Source organism: Larus michahellis, chromosome 8 (assembly GCF_964199755.1).
Source record: "Larus michahellis chromosome 8, bLarMic1.1, whole genome shotgun sequence".
In the NCBI taxonomy this organism is placed as follows: Eukaryota; Metazoa; Chordata; class Aves; order Charadriiformes; family Laridae; genus Larus; species Larus michahellis.
Genome location: NC_133903.1, coordinates 7,923,074 through 7,941,321, shown reverse-complemented (window position 1 = coordinate 7,941,321; position 18,248 = coordinate 7,923,074). Strand labels below are relative to the sequence as shown.

At 53.0% G+C, this 18,248-nt stretch overlaps 1 protein-coding gene across 2 annotated transcripts in view; it reads right to left on the bottom strand.

Moving 5' to 3' along the window:
- PRKCB (protein kinase C beta) overlaps positions 1 to 18,248 on the bottom strand; it is a 137,904-nt gene that overhangs the window by 3,902 nt on the left and 115,754 nt on the right. Inside the window, exons 16-17 of one of the 2 annotated variants that reach the window (XM_074598567.1) lie at positions 13,725 to 13,865; positions 2,211 to 3,604 (exon numbers count right to left, since the gene is read on the bottom strand). In XM_074598567.1, coding sequence (XP_074454668.1) covers positions 3,446 to 3,604; positions 13,725 to 13,865 — 300 coding nt within the window. In that variant the 3' untranslated portion in view covers positions 2,211 to 3,445. Of the gene's footprint in view, positions 1 to 2,210; positions 3,605 to 13,724; positions 13,866 to 18,248 lie in introns of those variants that run through there. The other variant, XM_074598568.1, reaches the window with a different exon arrangement.

Sequence of the window (18,248 nt, the reverse complement as noted above, 5' to 3'; positions counted from 1 at the left end):
GAGGGGAAAGGGAGCCAAGGACAGCTGAGAGAAGACGAAGAAAAACAGGGCTGGAGATCAAGGATCACAGAGAGAAAGGCCAGGAGAAGAGCCAGGACACGGCTGTCCTGTCAAGCGGTGGTGTCACTGATGTCCCAACCTGCTGGTTCCTGCGGGTCCCAGCCTGTCCCCAAGCAGGAGCTGGGTCTCTGTCTTCGCTTTCAGATAGTGACACTTGGGAGGTGGCAGAGTCCCCACAGGGCTCCCCTCCCCAACACAGAGGAGGAAGAAGAGACGAAATGGGGGCACAGAGAAGGAGTGGGGAAGAACAGACCGGCTGAAGGAGCCAACTTCAGGTGCAGAGTTCTGCCAGGCAAAGGGTGAAGCGGTTGAAATGCAAGCGTAAGCCCACCTTGATGGAAGGCAGCATCCCTCCTGGGATGAGAGGGACTGGCGTGGAGCTACAGAAGAGCAGAGGCACGGCCCTTCGCTGACAAGAGGCTGTTCCAAAGTGGTTGTACAGGGGCTCTTCTCTTGCAGTCCCAGCACATGCAGAAGGAAGGAGCTGACGGTGGCACCAGGCTCCTGCCCTGCTCTCGGAGGGACGCTGAGCCAACCAAATGGTTCCTGAAGGCCGCATCCACCCGAACCAACGTGTGCCAAGACAACACTGTCCTGCTGAGCCAGGACCTTCTCCCGAGCAGGAATGTGTGGGATGCTGCAAAGAGGAATGAAATGTCTGCATTTGCTGCCGGCGCCAATGGCCATCGCAGTCCCCAGCCCTTTGGAATGGCCTCTGCTGATGGCACCAGAGAGGGCAAGCGCTCAGCCTGGGAGCCCTCAGGTGAGCAAAATCTGCTGCTTTTTGGCAGCAGAAAGCTCTGGCCAAGGTGCGATGTGCCCGGGAGGGGGCTCAGGGCAGCCCAGCTCCCCCTGCCCCACGTCCTCCGGCAGCTTCCCCCTCCCACCCCTCCAGGGGCCGGCCAGGAAAGTGCAGCACCAGGAGGGCCTGGCCGCGAGCACAGCAAAGCACGGTTTGCCGATTCCTTACCTTGAATTTTGTCTGAAATTGGTAGCAATTTGGCCTCTGTCAAAGATGATGAATAGCCTGGGAGCGGGCAGGGAACAGCTACGTGGATCTGGTAAACAGAGAGAGGGGAAGGCAGGGGAAATTCAAGGCTGAAAACGCCTCCAGCAAAGGGCTAATTGACTCTGGGAGGTGACAAGGAGCACGGGAGGGACGGCGTGGCAGAGGCACCCTGGGCTACCACTGCCCAGGGCAGTGGCCTGCAGGGCACGTCTGGCCCAGAACAGGATTTGTGCCTGGACCAGAGAGGACGAGGATGGCCATCCTCCCCGGCCACCGCCTCCGAGCCCCTTCTCCGCGGCAGAGGAAGCCGGGGAGCAGCTGCTGCCGTCGGTGCCGCCGTTCGATGCCTTGCAGAAGAATCCTGCAGCGTTCAGAACCGCAGTAATTCGGCAGAAGCAGATTTCCAGAGACAGACGGGAAAGTCTGCGTGCGCTCCGGAGAAGGGAGGTTAACAGGAACCTGTAATCCCTCTTTAGCTGAAACTGCCAATTGCTTTTAACAACTGCTCCTCCGAGAGCGCCCGGGCAGGGCGATGAGTCACCGACACACGGCGCTGCCTCCGACAGCCTCTGCAGTCTCCAGAAATCCGAAGCGCATACCGCAGTCCTCTCTGTTCAAGGCATTTTAAAGAGATCCCCAAGCGGCAGAGCTCTGCTCGCCTCGGCAGCGCCCTGCGGGAGGGCTGTCCCGACACCTCAAACCATCCTTCCTCCAAGGGACACCGGGCAGAAACTCCTTTCCCTGTTGACGTCCGAGCGAGCAGGGTGGCCGGCTGCGTGGCACGAGCTGGTGCAGGGGACGCGCAGGCGTTTTGCTCTCCGCTTGCAAGATGCTTCCAGTCCGTCGCACCTCGGTTTGGGGACAAACGCTGCAGAGGACGAATGTGCCATAGCTCCGACGGCGGTGCGGGAGGATGCGCTGGAGGACGCTCCTCTCCACGCGGGAGGATGGTGTGGGCTGCTGCCTGCGCTGCTGCCTGCGCTGCTGCCTGCGCTGGTGTCCCGGGCAGCTCTGGGGACCCGCTGTGCCCCCAAGCCGGCATCCCCAAGGAGCCAGGGCAAATTCCAGCCCCGACTCTCAGCGCTCCTGGCATCTCTGAGCCCAGAACCGTAGAAACTCATTATTGGCAAACACATGCAGGTTTCTTTGACATTATTTCTCACTTTTTATTTTATAATCAGCATCGGGGGAAAAAAAAAAAAAAATAAAATTGGCACATTACAACTTAAAGCAGATTGATACAGTGACAGCCCACGAACATCTGCAGAATAGTATAAAAAGAAGCTGCATGATTGTTATTGTTTCAAGAGAAATTCATCCTTCCTGAAACTTTTTCTTTGATGCCAGAAACAAAACTTCGGCTATTTAAATACCTAGCGGCATTTTTTAAAAGTAGGACTAATAGTTGAAACGAGTTTCTTTACAAGCTTCATAACAGAATTCACAATACTGTTCAAAGTTAAATAGCATCCCATTTGTGTTAATACCATTTTTTTGACACATTTAAAGCGCAGGTAACAAACTCAATCGCTTTGGCATTTGAAAAAGAAAAAAAAAAAAGAAAAAGTTTTGCTATGAGAACCAATGTTGCGTGGTGTTTACTAGGGTGACCATGGATTTGAAAGCGTCTGCAACAGCTCTTTCAAATTTCCCGTTTACAACTGGATAGGCTTTCTTTTGATTTAAAAAGTGCTCCTTCGAAACCGCGCAATCAGGAGAAATCTTTGCAAACGGCAGACCTGGCTTCCCCAGTAATTTATCATTGCTGCTGAAGACCCAGCGCAGAGAACCACGGCTGCCCCAAGCTGCATGTACGAGCCTACGGCGGCAAAGGGTCCTGCGGTGGGGTTCAACGAACAGTGGGACAGAGCTACAAAAAAAAAAAGCCAGAATCGGCATTTCAGCTCTCCGGAGCTTGGTTTTGGGAGGAGCTGAGAGGCTCAGCCGGCAGCACCCCCGCTGCGGGGTGCACGGGGCAAAGGATTCATAATATCACTTGCTTGCCACTAAGGCTAGGAAAGCTAAATATTACATTTTCATGATTATATTAAAAGACTAGGGGAGAGCAGGAATCAAAGCACGTGCTGAAGAGATTTCTCCTAACTGTCACGGCCCTCGCCTCTCCATTTGACCTCTGTTAGCCAATGAACTTTTCATTTTCTACAAATAAAATGTCATTAAGCACTACAAATGTGCTTTTCTGCACATCACCCAGCCTTCAGGCATGCCCCAAATCATGTGAAGACACTTCTGGCTTTGAAATATGGTCACTCTAGTAGTAGGATACTAAAGAAAAACCATGAATGCAAGTTTTGCAATGGAAAATGTCACCACAACTGGATGATAGAGATGCAGGGATGAGATCTACACAGCTACTTAGCTCTTGGCTTCGGGTTTAAAAAACTCAGAGTTAACAAAGGAAAATCCTTCGAATTCTGACTGGTCAATGTTCCTGATGACTTCCTGGTCAGGAGGTGTTAAGACGGGTGGATGGCGAGTGAAAAACCGGTCGAAGTTTTCAGCATTGCGTCCGCACTATGAGAGGGGAAGAAAAGAACGTATGGTGGGTGGAGAAAGAAGCGCGCCCAGCCTCGCCGCGCGCCGCCGCTTGTCTCGGTGCAGCAATGTCAGAAAAAGAAAAAGGTGCAAAATATGTATGAGCTTTGGTTAGTTGCAAGGCGATGTTACCTCATGGCGCAGCCCAAGAGACCGGCCAAACCCTCCGGCTGCGCCATGGCAAGTAATTGCAGGAGAGGAATGAGATGGGAGCGCAATTACTTGCTGTCGGTCCCTGCCTACACGCAGCACTGCACCTTCTCTGTGGCTGTGCCACGCACACAGTGGCTTCTTCTGGAACATCCCTACGGCTTCACCTGCTCCGTCATCCCTCCTTTCCCGGGGGCGGGCAGTTTTTGTCATGCCCGCACTGCTTGGAGGCTTCTCTCTGCGCCTGCCCAAGGACAGGGCTTCTCGCCTTCCACAGAGCTCTTGTAAACTGCCGCTGGCTGAATGCTTAATGCAGGCACTCGTGCCTGGGAATTTCCAGGGCTGCTCTGTCCCTTCCCGACAGGTCAGACCCTGACGGTCCCCCCTGGTGCACGGCCAAGGCAAGCGGGAGCTGGGGCACCGGGATGCTCCTGGCTGCCAGCTTTCTGCTGCGTGGCGGCCGGGCTCTCCACACGGCATCCCCAGAGCTCGCCACTGCAACCGGACAAGGCTGGCTATCCCTAAAAAACCCTGCTCACAGCGACCTTTTCCTCTCTTGCCCCCAAAGGCAGCTAACGACAACCCTATTTCAGGCAGGGCAGGAGGCCAAGAGCACTGATGAGCTCTCTGCAGCCAGCAAAACCAGACAAGAGAAGAAACCAAAAGCTCTAGAGTCTGGGCAAACACCTCCCTGGCTGGCATGGCACTGCAGGGCAGGCAAACAGGGGGTCTGGAAAGCCCCCGGGAGCACCGGACCCTCACGGAGGGTCAGCATCCCTCGCTGCGGGGCTGCCATGGGGCAGAGGATCCGTCTGGCTGAGCTGCAGTCCCTGCAGCGAGGCGGGGAGGTCGGGAGCAGGGAGATGTGCCAAATGCCTTATTTAATTTTCTTAGCAATCAAAACAAGGGTCCTGTAACTTCTCCTGCTGCAAGCGATGATTTAATATAATAATAATAGCAATAGCTAATAACAGGTGGATACCGGGTCACTGCAGCAGCTACAAATTGTGCTCAATTACCACCTATCACACGCACGTCACATCCCTGCGAACTGCACGTAGTGACTTTGCTCTAACAGCTGGCGAACTCCCCCTCCTATCGGAGCCGCCACACAGCCGATGCTCTCCCGGCTCCCTTTTCTCCCAAGAGATGCAGAAGCCAGCACCTCTCGGTCCCTCAGTTTTCTCTCCTCCCGTTTCCCCGTGGAGAACATAGGTCTCAAGTGCTGGGACAAGTTTTCCTGGTATTTCACTTTCATTTGCTAAGGAAACAGATTTACATTTTTAATAAACGTCAGACTAAATATAATAAAATATTGAAGACAAATACATGTAAATGTCAACATTTCCCAGTTCCTTCCTCTGCCAGAGAGGAGGTTTCAGGGAAGACAACGTGAACATCCATCAGCCTCCAACGGCACATTCCTTTGGCAGCTCTTGTATGTTCTTACAGCACCAAGTGAGACACTTCTTATCCCCAAGCCTCTAAAACCAGTTCAATGGGTAACGTTTGAGTTGATTTAACTCTAGCTACAGCCGCACTGACCGCCTGCCCCTCCAGCCTCGCAGCCCATCCTTCCACACCATCGTACCTCTCATATTTTGTAAGGCAACGTCTTAACCTACAGCACATTTCTCATCTGGATTTGCCAAGCTTCTGCTCCCAAACGCGTCTCCCGCCCACCACCATGAGCTCAGCACGGTTTCCAGCTCAGCACCCAAACTTACTCAGAGACCTCAGAGGCACCTTCCCCCCCCCGCATCTCTTCTGGGCTGCCATGGTCACACACGTGCCGCGGCATCAGCCCCGGTGAACGCAGCTCCTGCCTCTGGCCCACGGCTGAGCCCAGGCAAGAGCAGATGCCGCTCTCGGTGTGGTAGGTTACAACGCGGTTTGCTCTTTTTCGATTATTTCGATGCAAAAATGAGTTGGTGCCACGCAGGGGAGGAGTTAGGCAAAAAAAAACCAACCAAAGACAAACAAAACCCCTCCAAACCAAACATGCAAACGCAGCGTGAACCAGTTCACCAGAGGGTACTGAAGATGAGGGCTTCCCAAAACGAGCCTGAGAAGCCTTTTCATGTGGCCCTTGAAGAGCATTGTGTTGGTGAGGGAGAACCTGCCCCAGTCGCCCTCGGCCGTGGTCCCAGCACGATGCCGTCCCCATCGCGGCCCTCCAGGAACGACTTTTTGGAAATCCCTGGTTTCAAGCAAAGAGACCCAAACGGAAAACGACCTCTCCAAAGAAAGGGAAAGGGTCCCTGCACCAGAAAACACAGAGCCCAGGTCAAATTAACAACAGAAACCCAGTAAGGAGCTGGAGAATGAAGACACAAGCGCGGCGAGCAGGCTGGCAGGCACACAGCTTGTTAGCTACTCTCGACAAAAAGCCCGAGTTCTTGTACCTTGCCAATCCCTGACTGCTGTACGGACCCCATCCTGAGGCAATTCTCCACATTTTTTCTTCTCTCCGAGCACCTGATTCCCGGGAGCAGCAGGCGGGTGCGAACTAAGAGGGATGTGCCCATCTCCTGGGCAGGTGGAGGCTCCGCATCACACGAAGAAGGGGCCAAACGGGGACCTTCTGGTTTACCTTCCCCTCTCGGTTACTCCAGCTGTCCCTGCGCTCCCCTCCGCAGCTCTGGCCTGATCCCAGCCCGCTGTCTCTGCCGAGCTGGGGAGCAGCCCCCGGCCGTGCTCGGGGACAGAAGGAGGGCAGACGAGTCCCCAGGTCCCTCCCCTGGGGACGCTCAGACCAGGCACCGCGTGGCCAGAGAGCTCAGAGGCTTCGAGATGCCCCCTCCCCAGAGCAGCAGGGCAGCAGCGAGGTTCACAGATGTCCCCAAACGAAAGGCAAGGTTATCTCCAGACGAGCTTATAATTCCCACCGTGAGGAATCTGACCAAGACCTGGCACAGCTCCAGTTTTTTGGGAGGAGCTGGTCGCTGCTCCAGACCACGTAACCAAGCACAGCTTTAGAGTCTCGCGAAAGTATGTTTTAGATGTTTGACCAGTCAGCGTCAGCCAAATGCCCTCCTGAAAGCCATCATATTAACATCAAAATAGAAAATAAATTCCCCAAATTGAAGTTGCCGGTTCCACAAAGCCTGGAAGCTAAAGTCATGAAACAAAGAGACCAGGGGCTTTTCTAGGCCACGTTGTCACTAGTCTCCCCCCTCGGCGCCGAGATAAAACAAACTATGAGCAAGATTACCGGGAAAATCTGCAGTGCTTAAGGTTATCAGTGCAGTAACACATAACCATAGCAGGGTTTACCTACTGATCAGCTGCTCACCTGCAGATTCTATCAGCTCCCAATATACAGCAAACGCCTTACGGTGCTTTGAAAATATAGCTGTCACTGCCTATTAGCTGCATGAGATCTTGGTGGAGACACGCAAGGCAGTTCACGTGAAACGTCTGACAGCACAAGCCTCCTTTTTTGCTACAAAGAAATGTGCTGTCTCTTAAAAAAGAAAAATAAAAAAAAAAAATCAAACAAGAGCAACCCCATCAAAGATTTAAAAACTAATCCTTGTGAAATGCTTCCACTTATTGGGATAGAAAATACAAATATATTTTTAATATGTATATTGGCAAGGGATAATTCCCATCATAATGCAATAAGGCAAGAAAACATGGATGTCAAATTTTAAAAGTTGCATCTATCCATAGCATTTAATGCCCGGCTTTGTGAAGTTTGCAGACTTTCTGTTCAGATGCATAAGAACTTGTCCCGGTCAGCAAACCAATCAGCGTTTCCTCCTCTTTGGGAACTTTCACGTAGATAAAATATATACTTTAAGGCTGGAAATTGTCTTTGGGTTTATAGGAGTCACATCCAAGCCCAAACCCAAGGTCTAAAGGCTGTGACCTGCACCTCTACTGTCCTGCACCTACGGTCCAAGCTGCCCCTGTGATGCCGCAGGTAGCCACCAGCTCTTGGGAATGCGGCAGGTTTTATTCCAGTGGCCAAGGCCCAACAGTGCTGGAGTTTCAGACACAAGGTCTGGCGCGATCAGAGAGAGCAACAAGGATCCACGCCGCTCCGGACGGCAAACGGTTGCTATCTGCAGGAGCACCATCTTTAAAGCTTCCGAAATTAAGTTCCTCATTAAAGGATGGGAGACACGCCGTATGAATTTTTACATTTATCTACAGCCACGTTGTGAAAAATCTGCCTCATTTTAGGACTATATTAACGTACAGGCATCACTCCATCCTGACTGATGAAAGGGGGAGAGTGGGAATTTATCTTACATAAATCCCCAATGTGTCCTGTCTAATATTTATAGCCAGCACAGAATGACTTTTTTTTTTCTGGCTGCAGAAATAAAACTGTCAGCTTAAAAGATAGCCTTTTTATTTTATCAGTTTCTAGCTTGATTTCAAATAGAGACAAAAGGCATAATAAAATATTTTCCATTGATCCCTGAGACACAATCAAAGATCATAAAAAGCCGAGGATGGCTGTTCTCCTGCTGCGACGGAGCCCTTGCTCCCCGCGCCGAGGAGAAGTGGTGGGCTGAAGACACCCCCCATTTCCCAGTTTTTTGGCCCCAAACAGTGGTACAGCCCCAATCCCGCCAGCATTGCTGGCTTGGGCAAGCCTGACCTTCCCAGTGCTGCTCCAGGTTAAAAAAACCTGGTTCCTTGCCCAGGGGAGGATGAGGGCTCTGGGACGCTTCTGGCAATAGATGCATGGCGTTTGGGGGAATTTGGGTCACAGCGTGAACCTGGGGCCACACCAAGGGCCCCTTTGTGCTGGTCAGGGGGAACAACGGTGCTTTTCATTCATAAGTGTCTGGTTAATGACCCCAAAGCGCAGCTGAGGATGCTCCAGCGCACACTCATCCTGGCTCCAGGCAAAGGCTGGGAGCGTTCCCTGCGAGGGTTTTCTGATGTCGGACCCTGGCTTTCATCTCTCCCCTGTGAACAAAGCCAAGTTTCTGCCCAATACGCTGAAAATACTGGCTGAATAACCAGAGGGGAATCTCAGAGAAAGGCTTTACAGGACCCTGAGGCTACGGGAGCAAATCTTGTCTTGATTACGAGAGGAGATGTTTAACCTTAATGCATTCAGCCGCCTCCCCACGGCCCGCTCCCACCCACTGTTGGCCCCCTCAGTCCTTAAATCTCATCTAATCAGGAAATTACTTATGCAAACATCTGAACTCACCTTGTAAAGGCTGAAAATAAGGCTACAAAAACGCACATGCAGGGGAACCGGAGTTTTTACAAATCCGGGCCTATAAATGGCATTTCAATATTAATTACTTCGTTGCAGTTAGAGGAAACTTAATTTATGTAATTAAAAATTATTAGATTAAAGGCATTTTTTCTTAAACCCCTGTCCTGTTGCGAGCAATCCTGTGCTCTGCCGTGTGATTTCAATGCTTTCAAAATGAGGAGACTTTTCAAATCACTAGGCTTTTTGTAAAGTAAAGGAGTAATTAGATACCAAAAACAATAATTATCTCAATGAGAGACAGAGAAAGCAGCCAAGTGTAAATACAATTCCCAGGGTAAATGCAGACCCACAAAAGGAATTGTTATGCAGGAGCCAAAGCACGGAGCAGCCAAGCACAGCCCCATGTCAAACCCGCCGAGTTTCTGCACAGCAAAGACAACCCAGACCCTGATCTGTCTCGTTACCGTCTCCGTGATAAAGGTTAATCAAGCACAAAGCATGTAGCAACACATGAGCTCTTGGGAACTTATTTTCCGCTCCGGGGATGTAACACCCAAGGCAGGCAGAGGGCTGAAGCGTCCGTTTCTCTGCTGGTGTAAAATGCCGCAGGTTTCTGCAAAGTGATGATAAAATCAGGGAATGTGATGTGAAGCCCTTCCCGGCAAGGAGCCGCTGGGAAGGCACGGAGAACCCTCCGTTGTACCCACCCTCACTACCTGCAGAGATGGCAAAACAAATCACAGAAACGTGGCAAAAAAAGCGTGGGTGCTACAGAAGAGATAACTAGCAACCATGCTTCTGCGGAGACTGGGTGCGGATGGGGACTGCTCCAGCGGGGAGAGGTGCGGAGGCAGGATGCGAGCTGCCCACCCGCCTGCTCTGGAATGGGACCTGAATGACACCTTCTGATAAGCAGAATTGGTTACTGTGATGCTAAAGGCAATCTGGGCTGGGCTCTGTTCGCCCCCGACTTGTGCTCGGGGGGCTGAAGCGCTCTGGCGCTTACGTGGTGCTGCGGCACGGGAAGGCTGGGGGATGAGAAGCTCAACATGAGCCAGCAATGCACACTTGCAGCCCAGAAAGCCAACCGCATCCTGGGCTGCATCAAAAGAAGCGTGGCCAGCAGGGCGAGGGAGGGGATTCTGCCCCTCTACTCTGCTCTGGTGAGACCCCACCTGGAGTACCGTGTCCAGCTCTGGAGTCCTCAGCACAAGAAGGACATGGACCTGTTGGAATGGGTCCAGCAGAGGGCCATGAAGATGATCAGAGGCTGGAGCACCTCTGCTATGAGGACAGGCTGAGAGAGTGGGGGTTGTTCAGCCTGGAGAAGAGAAGGCTCCGGGGAGACCTTAGAGCCCCTTCCAGTGTCTGAAGGGGCTACAGGAGAGATGGGGAGGGACTCTTGATCGGGGAGTGTAATGATAGGACATGGGGCAACGGCTTCAAACTGAAAGAAGGTAGATTTAGATTGGATATTAGGAAGAAATTGTTGACTGTGAGGGTGGTGAGGCACTGGAACAGGTTGCCCAGAGAAGCTGTGGCTGCCCCATCCCTGGAGGGGTTCAAGGCCAGGCTGGACGGGGCTTGGAGCAACCTGGTCTGGTGGGAGGTGTCCCTGCCCAGGGCAGGGGGGTTGGAACTAGATGGTCTTTAAGGTCCCTTCCAACCCAAACCTTTCTATGATTTGGGGGCAGATACCGAGCCCACATTTGCGTATTATTCTGTATTTTGAAACTTTGGTTTGCAGAAAATCTCTGTAACCTTATCTTTACAGAAGCTAATTTAGAAAAAAAAATAAAATTAAAAAAATAGACTTAAGCCAAGGTAAAGAGGCAGGCTAGCGCAAATCCCCTGCTCCAGCAGGCGCTCAAGCCCCGCATGAACGGCTGAAGGTCAGAAGCAGTACGCAGCGTCTTTCCTCGTGACCCACCCAAGCACATTGTGAAGGTGCCCAAACCCGGATTTTCATTTCTGTGCCGCTCTGATCTGCGCTCACAGCTGGCATGAAAGGAGCAGCCTTTTCCAGCACAGACGCGCTGCTGTTGAAATATCAGCTATCAGCAGGCACCTGAGTTGTCTTAATCCTACCTAAATCCGAAATCTACTGCGCCTACCTTTCTATTAATCTTCCTGTCCTATCAAACGGTGAATTTTCCCCAGCGCCAGCCGTTAGGTGAGATGCGACAGACGGCGGCTTACCGTCCCCCTTCCAAAGTCCGGCATCAAAAGGATTTTTAAGGACATAAGACATTTAAAGCAGGGCAAAATTTGCACTTTTTAAAACATAAAACCGGTAAGAAAGCACTTTTGGCAGAATTCAATTGTATTTTTAACTGTAAAACGCCAAATAACAAATAATGCTATGTCACAAGCCATGGCAAAGAGCAGCACTGGGGATCTGCTCAGGAGGAAAGGGCAGACGTAGAGGAGGGATGCGGCAACCACTTCGTTAGCAAACGAACACAGAGGAGTTACGGATTTCAGGAGAAACGGGCCCTTGCAGAATAAGACCCCCGCAGCCCCGGTGCCTGCTCGGCCCTCCTGACGGGCTCCAGGCGTGGAGCAGGGTCTTCCCTGCGGCTGGAGCTCACAGCCCACCCCGTCTCATGTCTCAGCTTCCTTTACACAAAGGTCGGATCCCAGCCTAAGCCAGCAAATCATGGTCCGTACAAACAGCCCCAAATACTTTAGCACTATTGTACTTTGATATCAAAGTGAATGCCCTCCTGGTAATGCCCTTCCTCCATGGTCTAATGGCTTGAAGATGCCATTCCTTCCCAGGGAAAGGAGAGCAGGCAGCGATTCAGATCTCTGTGCTAGCATCACCAGCCACCTGGAGCTCCACGTTTCTGAGGCAGGCAAGGAGAATGGGACATTTTTCTCTGTGCTGATGCAGAGGGCAGCCCGAGACCACACGGCACAGAAGCAGCTCTGGGCCGCGGACACGGAAGCGAAAGGCTCTGAGGAGGGTACCCCACAGCTTCCCGCACAGCCATCACTGCGCAGGAGTTACCTTTGTAAAAATATTTGTCTGAAATTAAAATACGCGGTGCCGAGCGCACGTGGGGCTTCGCTGGCCGACCTGGGGCTAGGAGCAGACCTCCTGGCCGGCAGCCATGCTGGATGCCAGGATGGAGATGCGGCTGCAGAGGCTCCCACCAGCCGCAGCTAATGGGCGGTTTATTCATATTGGATCAGTCAAGCAAGGAGCTGTGGAAGGGAAAAGGGTGCTAGAGCAGAGGCATTCAGAGGGAGGAGGGCTAAAGGAGCCAAGCACCCTACGCCACAGGGGCTCCCACTCCACGTTTTCCCTGAAAGCGGAGTTTTTCCAAGCACTGAAAGGATCCCTTAAAGAGAACAGGTTTACTGTCAAGCAGAAGAAAAGCAGATGTGTCCAGGGTTGTTAAGGGGAGCAGGGAAGCAAGGAAGGCTCAGCAAGGCTCAGTTAAACACATGGAGCATCCCTGGACTCTGAGTTGTGATCCAGGATGATGGATTAAGAGAGCGCGCAATGTCCCCACCTTGATCACTGGGCATAAATATCAGTCCATATCAGCCACGTAAACCAGATTTAACTTTGGATTCACAGTTCTCTGCAAAACACCAGCGCCCAACCAGGGCACAGCAGCTAACAGGCATGCAGGAGGTGGGAACATACAAATAAGACCATGTCTTAAGGAACTGGGACCACAGTGGAGAGACTCAGGCATAGCTGTGACCCTGGAGTCCCAACAGTGGCAAAGAGAAATCCAGGGAGAGATGTCCCTGTCCCCGAGCCTACGTGGTCACTGCTGCCTGTGCATCCTCTCTTGGGAAGGGCAGAGAGCCCAGAGGCAGCAAACGGAGGTGCCTGGGGCATACGGAGCAGCCCGAGCCCCGCAGCCCACGGGCTCCTGCCCTCGCGCAGCTTCAGACAACCCCCGTAGGCAGCAGGCGATGAAACCTGCGCCGTGGCTCCGGCTGCACCCCTGCCCTGGCACTGGCATCGCACGGACAGAAGTCACCGCAAAGATGGCCAGAGCAAGGAGCAGTCAAGTAGCCTCGTCTTTTTTGACAAACAGCTTTCGGGTTACTTATGTCCCCACCTCAGTCTCGCTGCTGGCAGCTTATCTCCCCCTACAGCCGTGTGCGCCACGAGCCTCACGCTCCCAGCACGCGCCAGCAGCGCCCAGCTCAGAGCAAGGCAGAGGCGACAGAGAGCAGCCAGGTTCTCCTCGCGGCAGGGCTCCTCTCCACCCGCCAGCCAGCCTCCAGCCTTCCGCCGCCGCACCTTGGAGAGAAACTGTTGAGTGAAATACAGCTCCATTGCCCATTCAGGCAGACTAGGGTGCTGAGCTAGATGTTGAAATAAAGTTTAGATTTTTTTTTTTTAAAAAAAAAAAAAAAAAAAAAGGAAAGAAAAGAGAGACCTGTTCAGCTTAAGAAGAAAGGAGGGAAAAAAAAACCAAGAGAAAGACTGACCCCTGGGATAACAAACAGACAGAACTGCGACACAGTTAAATCCGGGAGCTAAACGCGTCGTGTTTCTACCCCTGCAAGCCAGAGGGAGACAAGGCGTCCAAGAGTTCTCCTGTCACAGCAGTGGTTTGACACGTGCCACCAACTTCTAAGCAGGCAGAGACACGCTGCGGGCAGGAGGAGCAGCACCTGCGCGTACGGCCCTGCGTGTGCCCCCCCCAGCACGAGAGACTGTGCAGGAGAGAACTGGCGTGGGGGAGCGCGGGAGGGGAGGAACACGCGTCACGCAGCCACACTTACAGCCTTTGGCTTGAAGGGGGGCTGGATCTCCTTGCGCTCCAGCTTATCCCAGTCGATGTAGCGGAAGAACGCGTGCTCCTTGATGTCCCGCTCACCTTCTGGGCCGCATCCCAGTCGCTTGGCAGGGTGCTTGGTCATCAGCTTGGGGAGAGGAAGAGAAGAAACAGTCACGGAGTGGCCACCTGCTTCACAAAACATCCACTTTGAGATGTCCCCAGGGTGCTGCAATGCCCGGCTGGGCAGCCTGCACCACGTGGCCAGTGCCCCGGGACACCCCGCGTCAGTGCCCGGACCCCAAGAGGGGTTCCCACCTCCTCTCCCAGCTTTTGGTGCTCAAAGCGAAAAGAGAGAAAAAAGAGAGAAGCAGGAGCCGCTCTGGGGACAGGGAAGGCTGGCAATGGCTTACAACAGCAGGCTAAGCAGATCACAAGTGCACGGCTACTGGGTGGGATAAGCACATCCCCTTTTCCTCTGGGAATGAAATTGGTTCACCAAGAAATACCGTCAGGGTGCTGGTAGACCCCGCACCGCTGCAGTCTCAGCAGCTACAAAGGGGGCAGCAGGATGCACGAAAAGCTGCTTGGCAGTCCCTTGGCTTGGTAGCAAACTTCTCAGCATCCGCGTAATTAATTTCAAAGGCCACTGCCCATTGAACAATCTGCCCTCAGAAACTTTCATTAGCCCTGGAAGCAGAACCTCCACTTCTCTGGAGCTGCGGCAGCTCAAACAAGAGGCGTATTTCTAATGAAAGAGTCAATTTTGAGAAAACAAGCACAAGCAGTCCATTAACGTTGTTTATCATCTAAACTTCTCCTCTTCACTGGCTCAATAAGAAAAGTGAAATGGGCCACGGGAATTAAGGGCGGCTGTACAAACATTAATATCCTGGGGGCATTGTTTGAGCTGTGTTCGGAGATCAGATGGAGATTCCAGAGATTTGTAAGACGTTGATAAGCACGGAGAATATGAACTGTACACCTGCAACAAAAGGACTACTTTATTAAAAGCTGGGCAGTTAAAACTGACCCCGGAGCTGAGCAGAGGTTGCAGCAAGCCTGACTCTGTCTCCTGGGGCTGTGGGTTTGCAGGAGACCCCCGCTGCCCTCCTGGGACCCCCTGGAGGGGACAGGGCAGCTCTGCAGGGAGGTGGTAACGCTCCGACCGGAGAGCTGAGGAACCTCCCCAACCCTTCTGTTGAGACTCTTGACCCCTGAAAGACGAGGGTTTTATACGCAAGCATCTTCTGGCAAAAATAAATACACCAGCCCAAGCCCCCGCCAGGTCCCACGTCCAGGCAGAGCTCCTCTGCCCCAAGGTGTAAGTATTTTGACACAAGCCAGCCCTGCCATCCACGACTGCACAAAACAAACTTGCTCAGGGAAGCTGATCTTTAAAAGGAATGCTGCAACGGGGAGCTGAAAGCAAGGAAAAGCCTCCAAAAAAAAAAATCTCAAAATAAAAAAGAAAAACAAACCCACAACCTACAAATGTGAAGCAAGAGCGGAGCTGCTAACCACTCTGCTAGCAAATGGCACTACACCCATGGCCAGCCAGCTGCGAAGGCAACCTGCAGCGGAAGGACTGATGGAGCGAGGCTTCCTCCAACCAGCAGCACCCCCTGGAAAGCCCATCTGCAGACAGCAAAGGCCCACCAGGCTTCCCAAGCTGGACAAGTGATTTTCCAGATGGTGAGACCTGCCTCTCCTCAGGGCAAGGACGTGACCGGCATCACTATCAGCCTTGCAGAGCCGGTCTCCGTGCGAGGAATCCCGCTGGAGCTGCTGCCGGGGGGGGCTGGAGAGGGAGGGCCATGGGGGTGCGAGGTGGCAGCAAAGACAAAAGCAAGATTTTTTTTCTAACTGGTGTTTAACTTTTTGGGGTAAATAATACAGTTTCCTTCAGTATCGCAGCATGCAGCCCTTTATAAAAATAATAAACCCCAGCGTAAGAAGACAAGATGGAAGATGCTACATGTCTCGGTCTCTTGAATGAGCGTGGCGGCCGCCCGGACAAGCAGGAGGGACTGGATCCAGCGCCGTTGTCCCCTGCCAGCAGAGGGGAGCGGTGCCACCAGGCGCTGCGGGCAGGTGGCCCTGGCAGGCAGGAGCCCCACCGCAGGCTTGGGGTCCTCCCGGTGCCGAGGCAGCACAGCGAGGCGGGCGACATGCCATCCCTCAGTGCCACCGGGCAGCTTTCACACCACCCTCGGCACAGGGACAGGGCGAAGCTGTGTCCCCCTGAACCTCACTGATCCTCGGCTTTCACTCCATCCACTTCAAGCTGAGTCGGGTTCAGCTAAATAAGAGGATCTTTGCATCTCCTCGCCAGGCTCCGGACAGCATCCCGGCAATTCAATCAGATCCCGCTTAGCTGTGCTAAAGCGGGGGAATAAAAAGCATCCTTGCGACTCAATCAGGTTTTCCTAAGGCAAGTCTCCGACAACAATGTGAGAGCCTGAAATGTGCTAATAAACTGATTTAGTGATTTGGCTGGCGCGTCAAATGGCTTAGTTTGCATCCAGCAGACAGGAAAAGAAATCTGTTTGTGGGTCTCTGCTGTTAAGCGCTGAGCTGGAACGCACTGACACACCTCTGGCTCTTACTGCCAGAGGTCATTTTGGGCAAGGAGGGAAAGCAGGCCTGTGCCTGCAGGATCTGTGCCTCCGTGGACACTAAAGCTCATGGATGCCTGTGCATAAAATTCAGCTGGGAAAGCATCCGACAGAGCGAGCTGGAGAGATGTGCGGTCGTCCCTCTGCAAAGGTACGGTGCAGCCCCATGGAGGCTCTGAAGGTCGGTGGTGCTGGGGGGCCAGGCAGCTCGCTGCCCCATTCCCGTGCATCCCAGCCTGCTTCCCAGCTCCATCTGCCTCACGGAGACCCGCAGAGCTGCCGAGGCCATGCCATGCTGGGGGTCCCCCTGCGTGGACCCTCCGCTGCGGGAGAGACTGATCCCCCCACCTGCACCCAGTGAAAACGTCTGCGACCCTGCTCGCATCTGCTGAACCTCAGCCACCGCGCTGCCCTGCAGGCACTCCAGACACACACGCCACCAAGTACAGGCTGTGCCCGTCTACTAATTAGCTTTTCCAGCCAGCGCCCAGGTTCTTACCTGCCGCTTTGTGCTGGAAGCTGTTATACACACACCTGCCCCCCAAACCGAAGCGTCGCCGTTAAACCCCCAGCCTCCTCTGCCGAACACAAATGCACATGAAATTCAGCAGCTCAGCCGATTAATGAATCATAAAAGATTTTCTACTTCACGTACCTGCCTGTAAAGCTAAACAGAGCTGTACTACAGTGCAGTTATTCAGTATTTTCACTATATGCATCCAGAAATTAAATTTTCTTGTTTTCCTATTGTGCTTTTACTCATGTGAGCATGAAGGCACCATCTGTTATTGATATATAGGACCCCATAAACATGCAGATTGATTCTCCTGGCTTACATAGGATAATCAGTTAGCTTTGTTTGTATTAAACAGGAACAAGTTGATTTAATCCCCATACCAACGCAGTGAAAACCCTTCGGGCTTCGGCAAATAAGGAAGGATGCTTTAGACCAAATCACCTGTAATGGTATGTCTGATGTTTGGAGCTCAGATACAGGAAAGTCTGAGTCTGGACTCAACTGCTTTGCTAAAATGCAGCTTTGTCTCTGGAAGGCAAGAGGTCGCTGCGTGTTCGTGGGCTTCATTTAACAGCAGCACACTTTGCACCAAGAGGCAAAGCTAATCCAGATGATCTTTGTCCTTGTTCGACAAGACCACATGGCTTGTGGACAGTGGCCACCACCAGGACCTTCCCACCAGGGCACCGGCCCCTCCATCGCTCTGGCACACAGCTGGGCACCTTCTGCATGGCACAGCACATCCCGGCCCCATCCCAACCGCAGCCCGGCGTTTCAGCCGGAGCCAGAGGCAGCAAATCCCTCGGCACCCAGGAGTGCTCACCACGTGTGGCCCCAAAACGCTCCCACCTTCCAGCCGCCCTTTTCCTACCCGTGGCCACCGAGAGACGGGCACAGAGGTGCCTCCGGGAGGGCTGCAGCGCGGCACTAGGCAGCGATGATGTGCTTTTCCCAGGCAGCACCACCAGTGGAAACACCACGCAAAATACCTGTAAACTTTACTGCGGAAAACATGCCGTTTTATGCCTTTGCTACCAGGCAGAGGTTAAAGAGGGAGCTTATACTCGCAGGCAATCCGTTCACCTGGAATGGGCCGCTTTGCTCAGGCACAGTCAAACCCCTCCATACGGGACGGAAAACGGGTGATGGTTTGTGCCAGTGCCCATGTGCACGCACGCACACACGCGCCGTTCCACGGCTCTGAAACGGCTCCCGATAACCAAACCAGAGCTGAGGAGAGCACAGCCGAGCTACCTGCGCCACGCACACCGCAGCTCCGACAGCAGCCTTGGGAAGAAGATCCGAGCTGACAGCAGAGGAGGGAAATGCTCCATTTGATCCGCTAATTGATGCTGACTGTCGAGTCAAGGAGCTGTGTTCTGGTTAGCTCTCCATT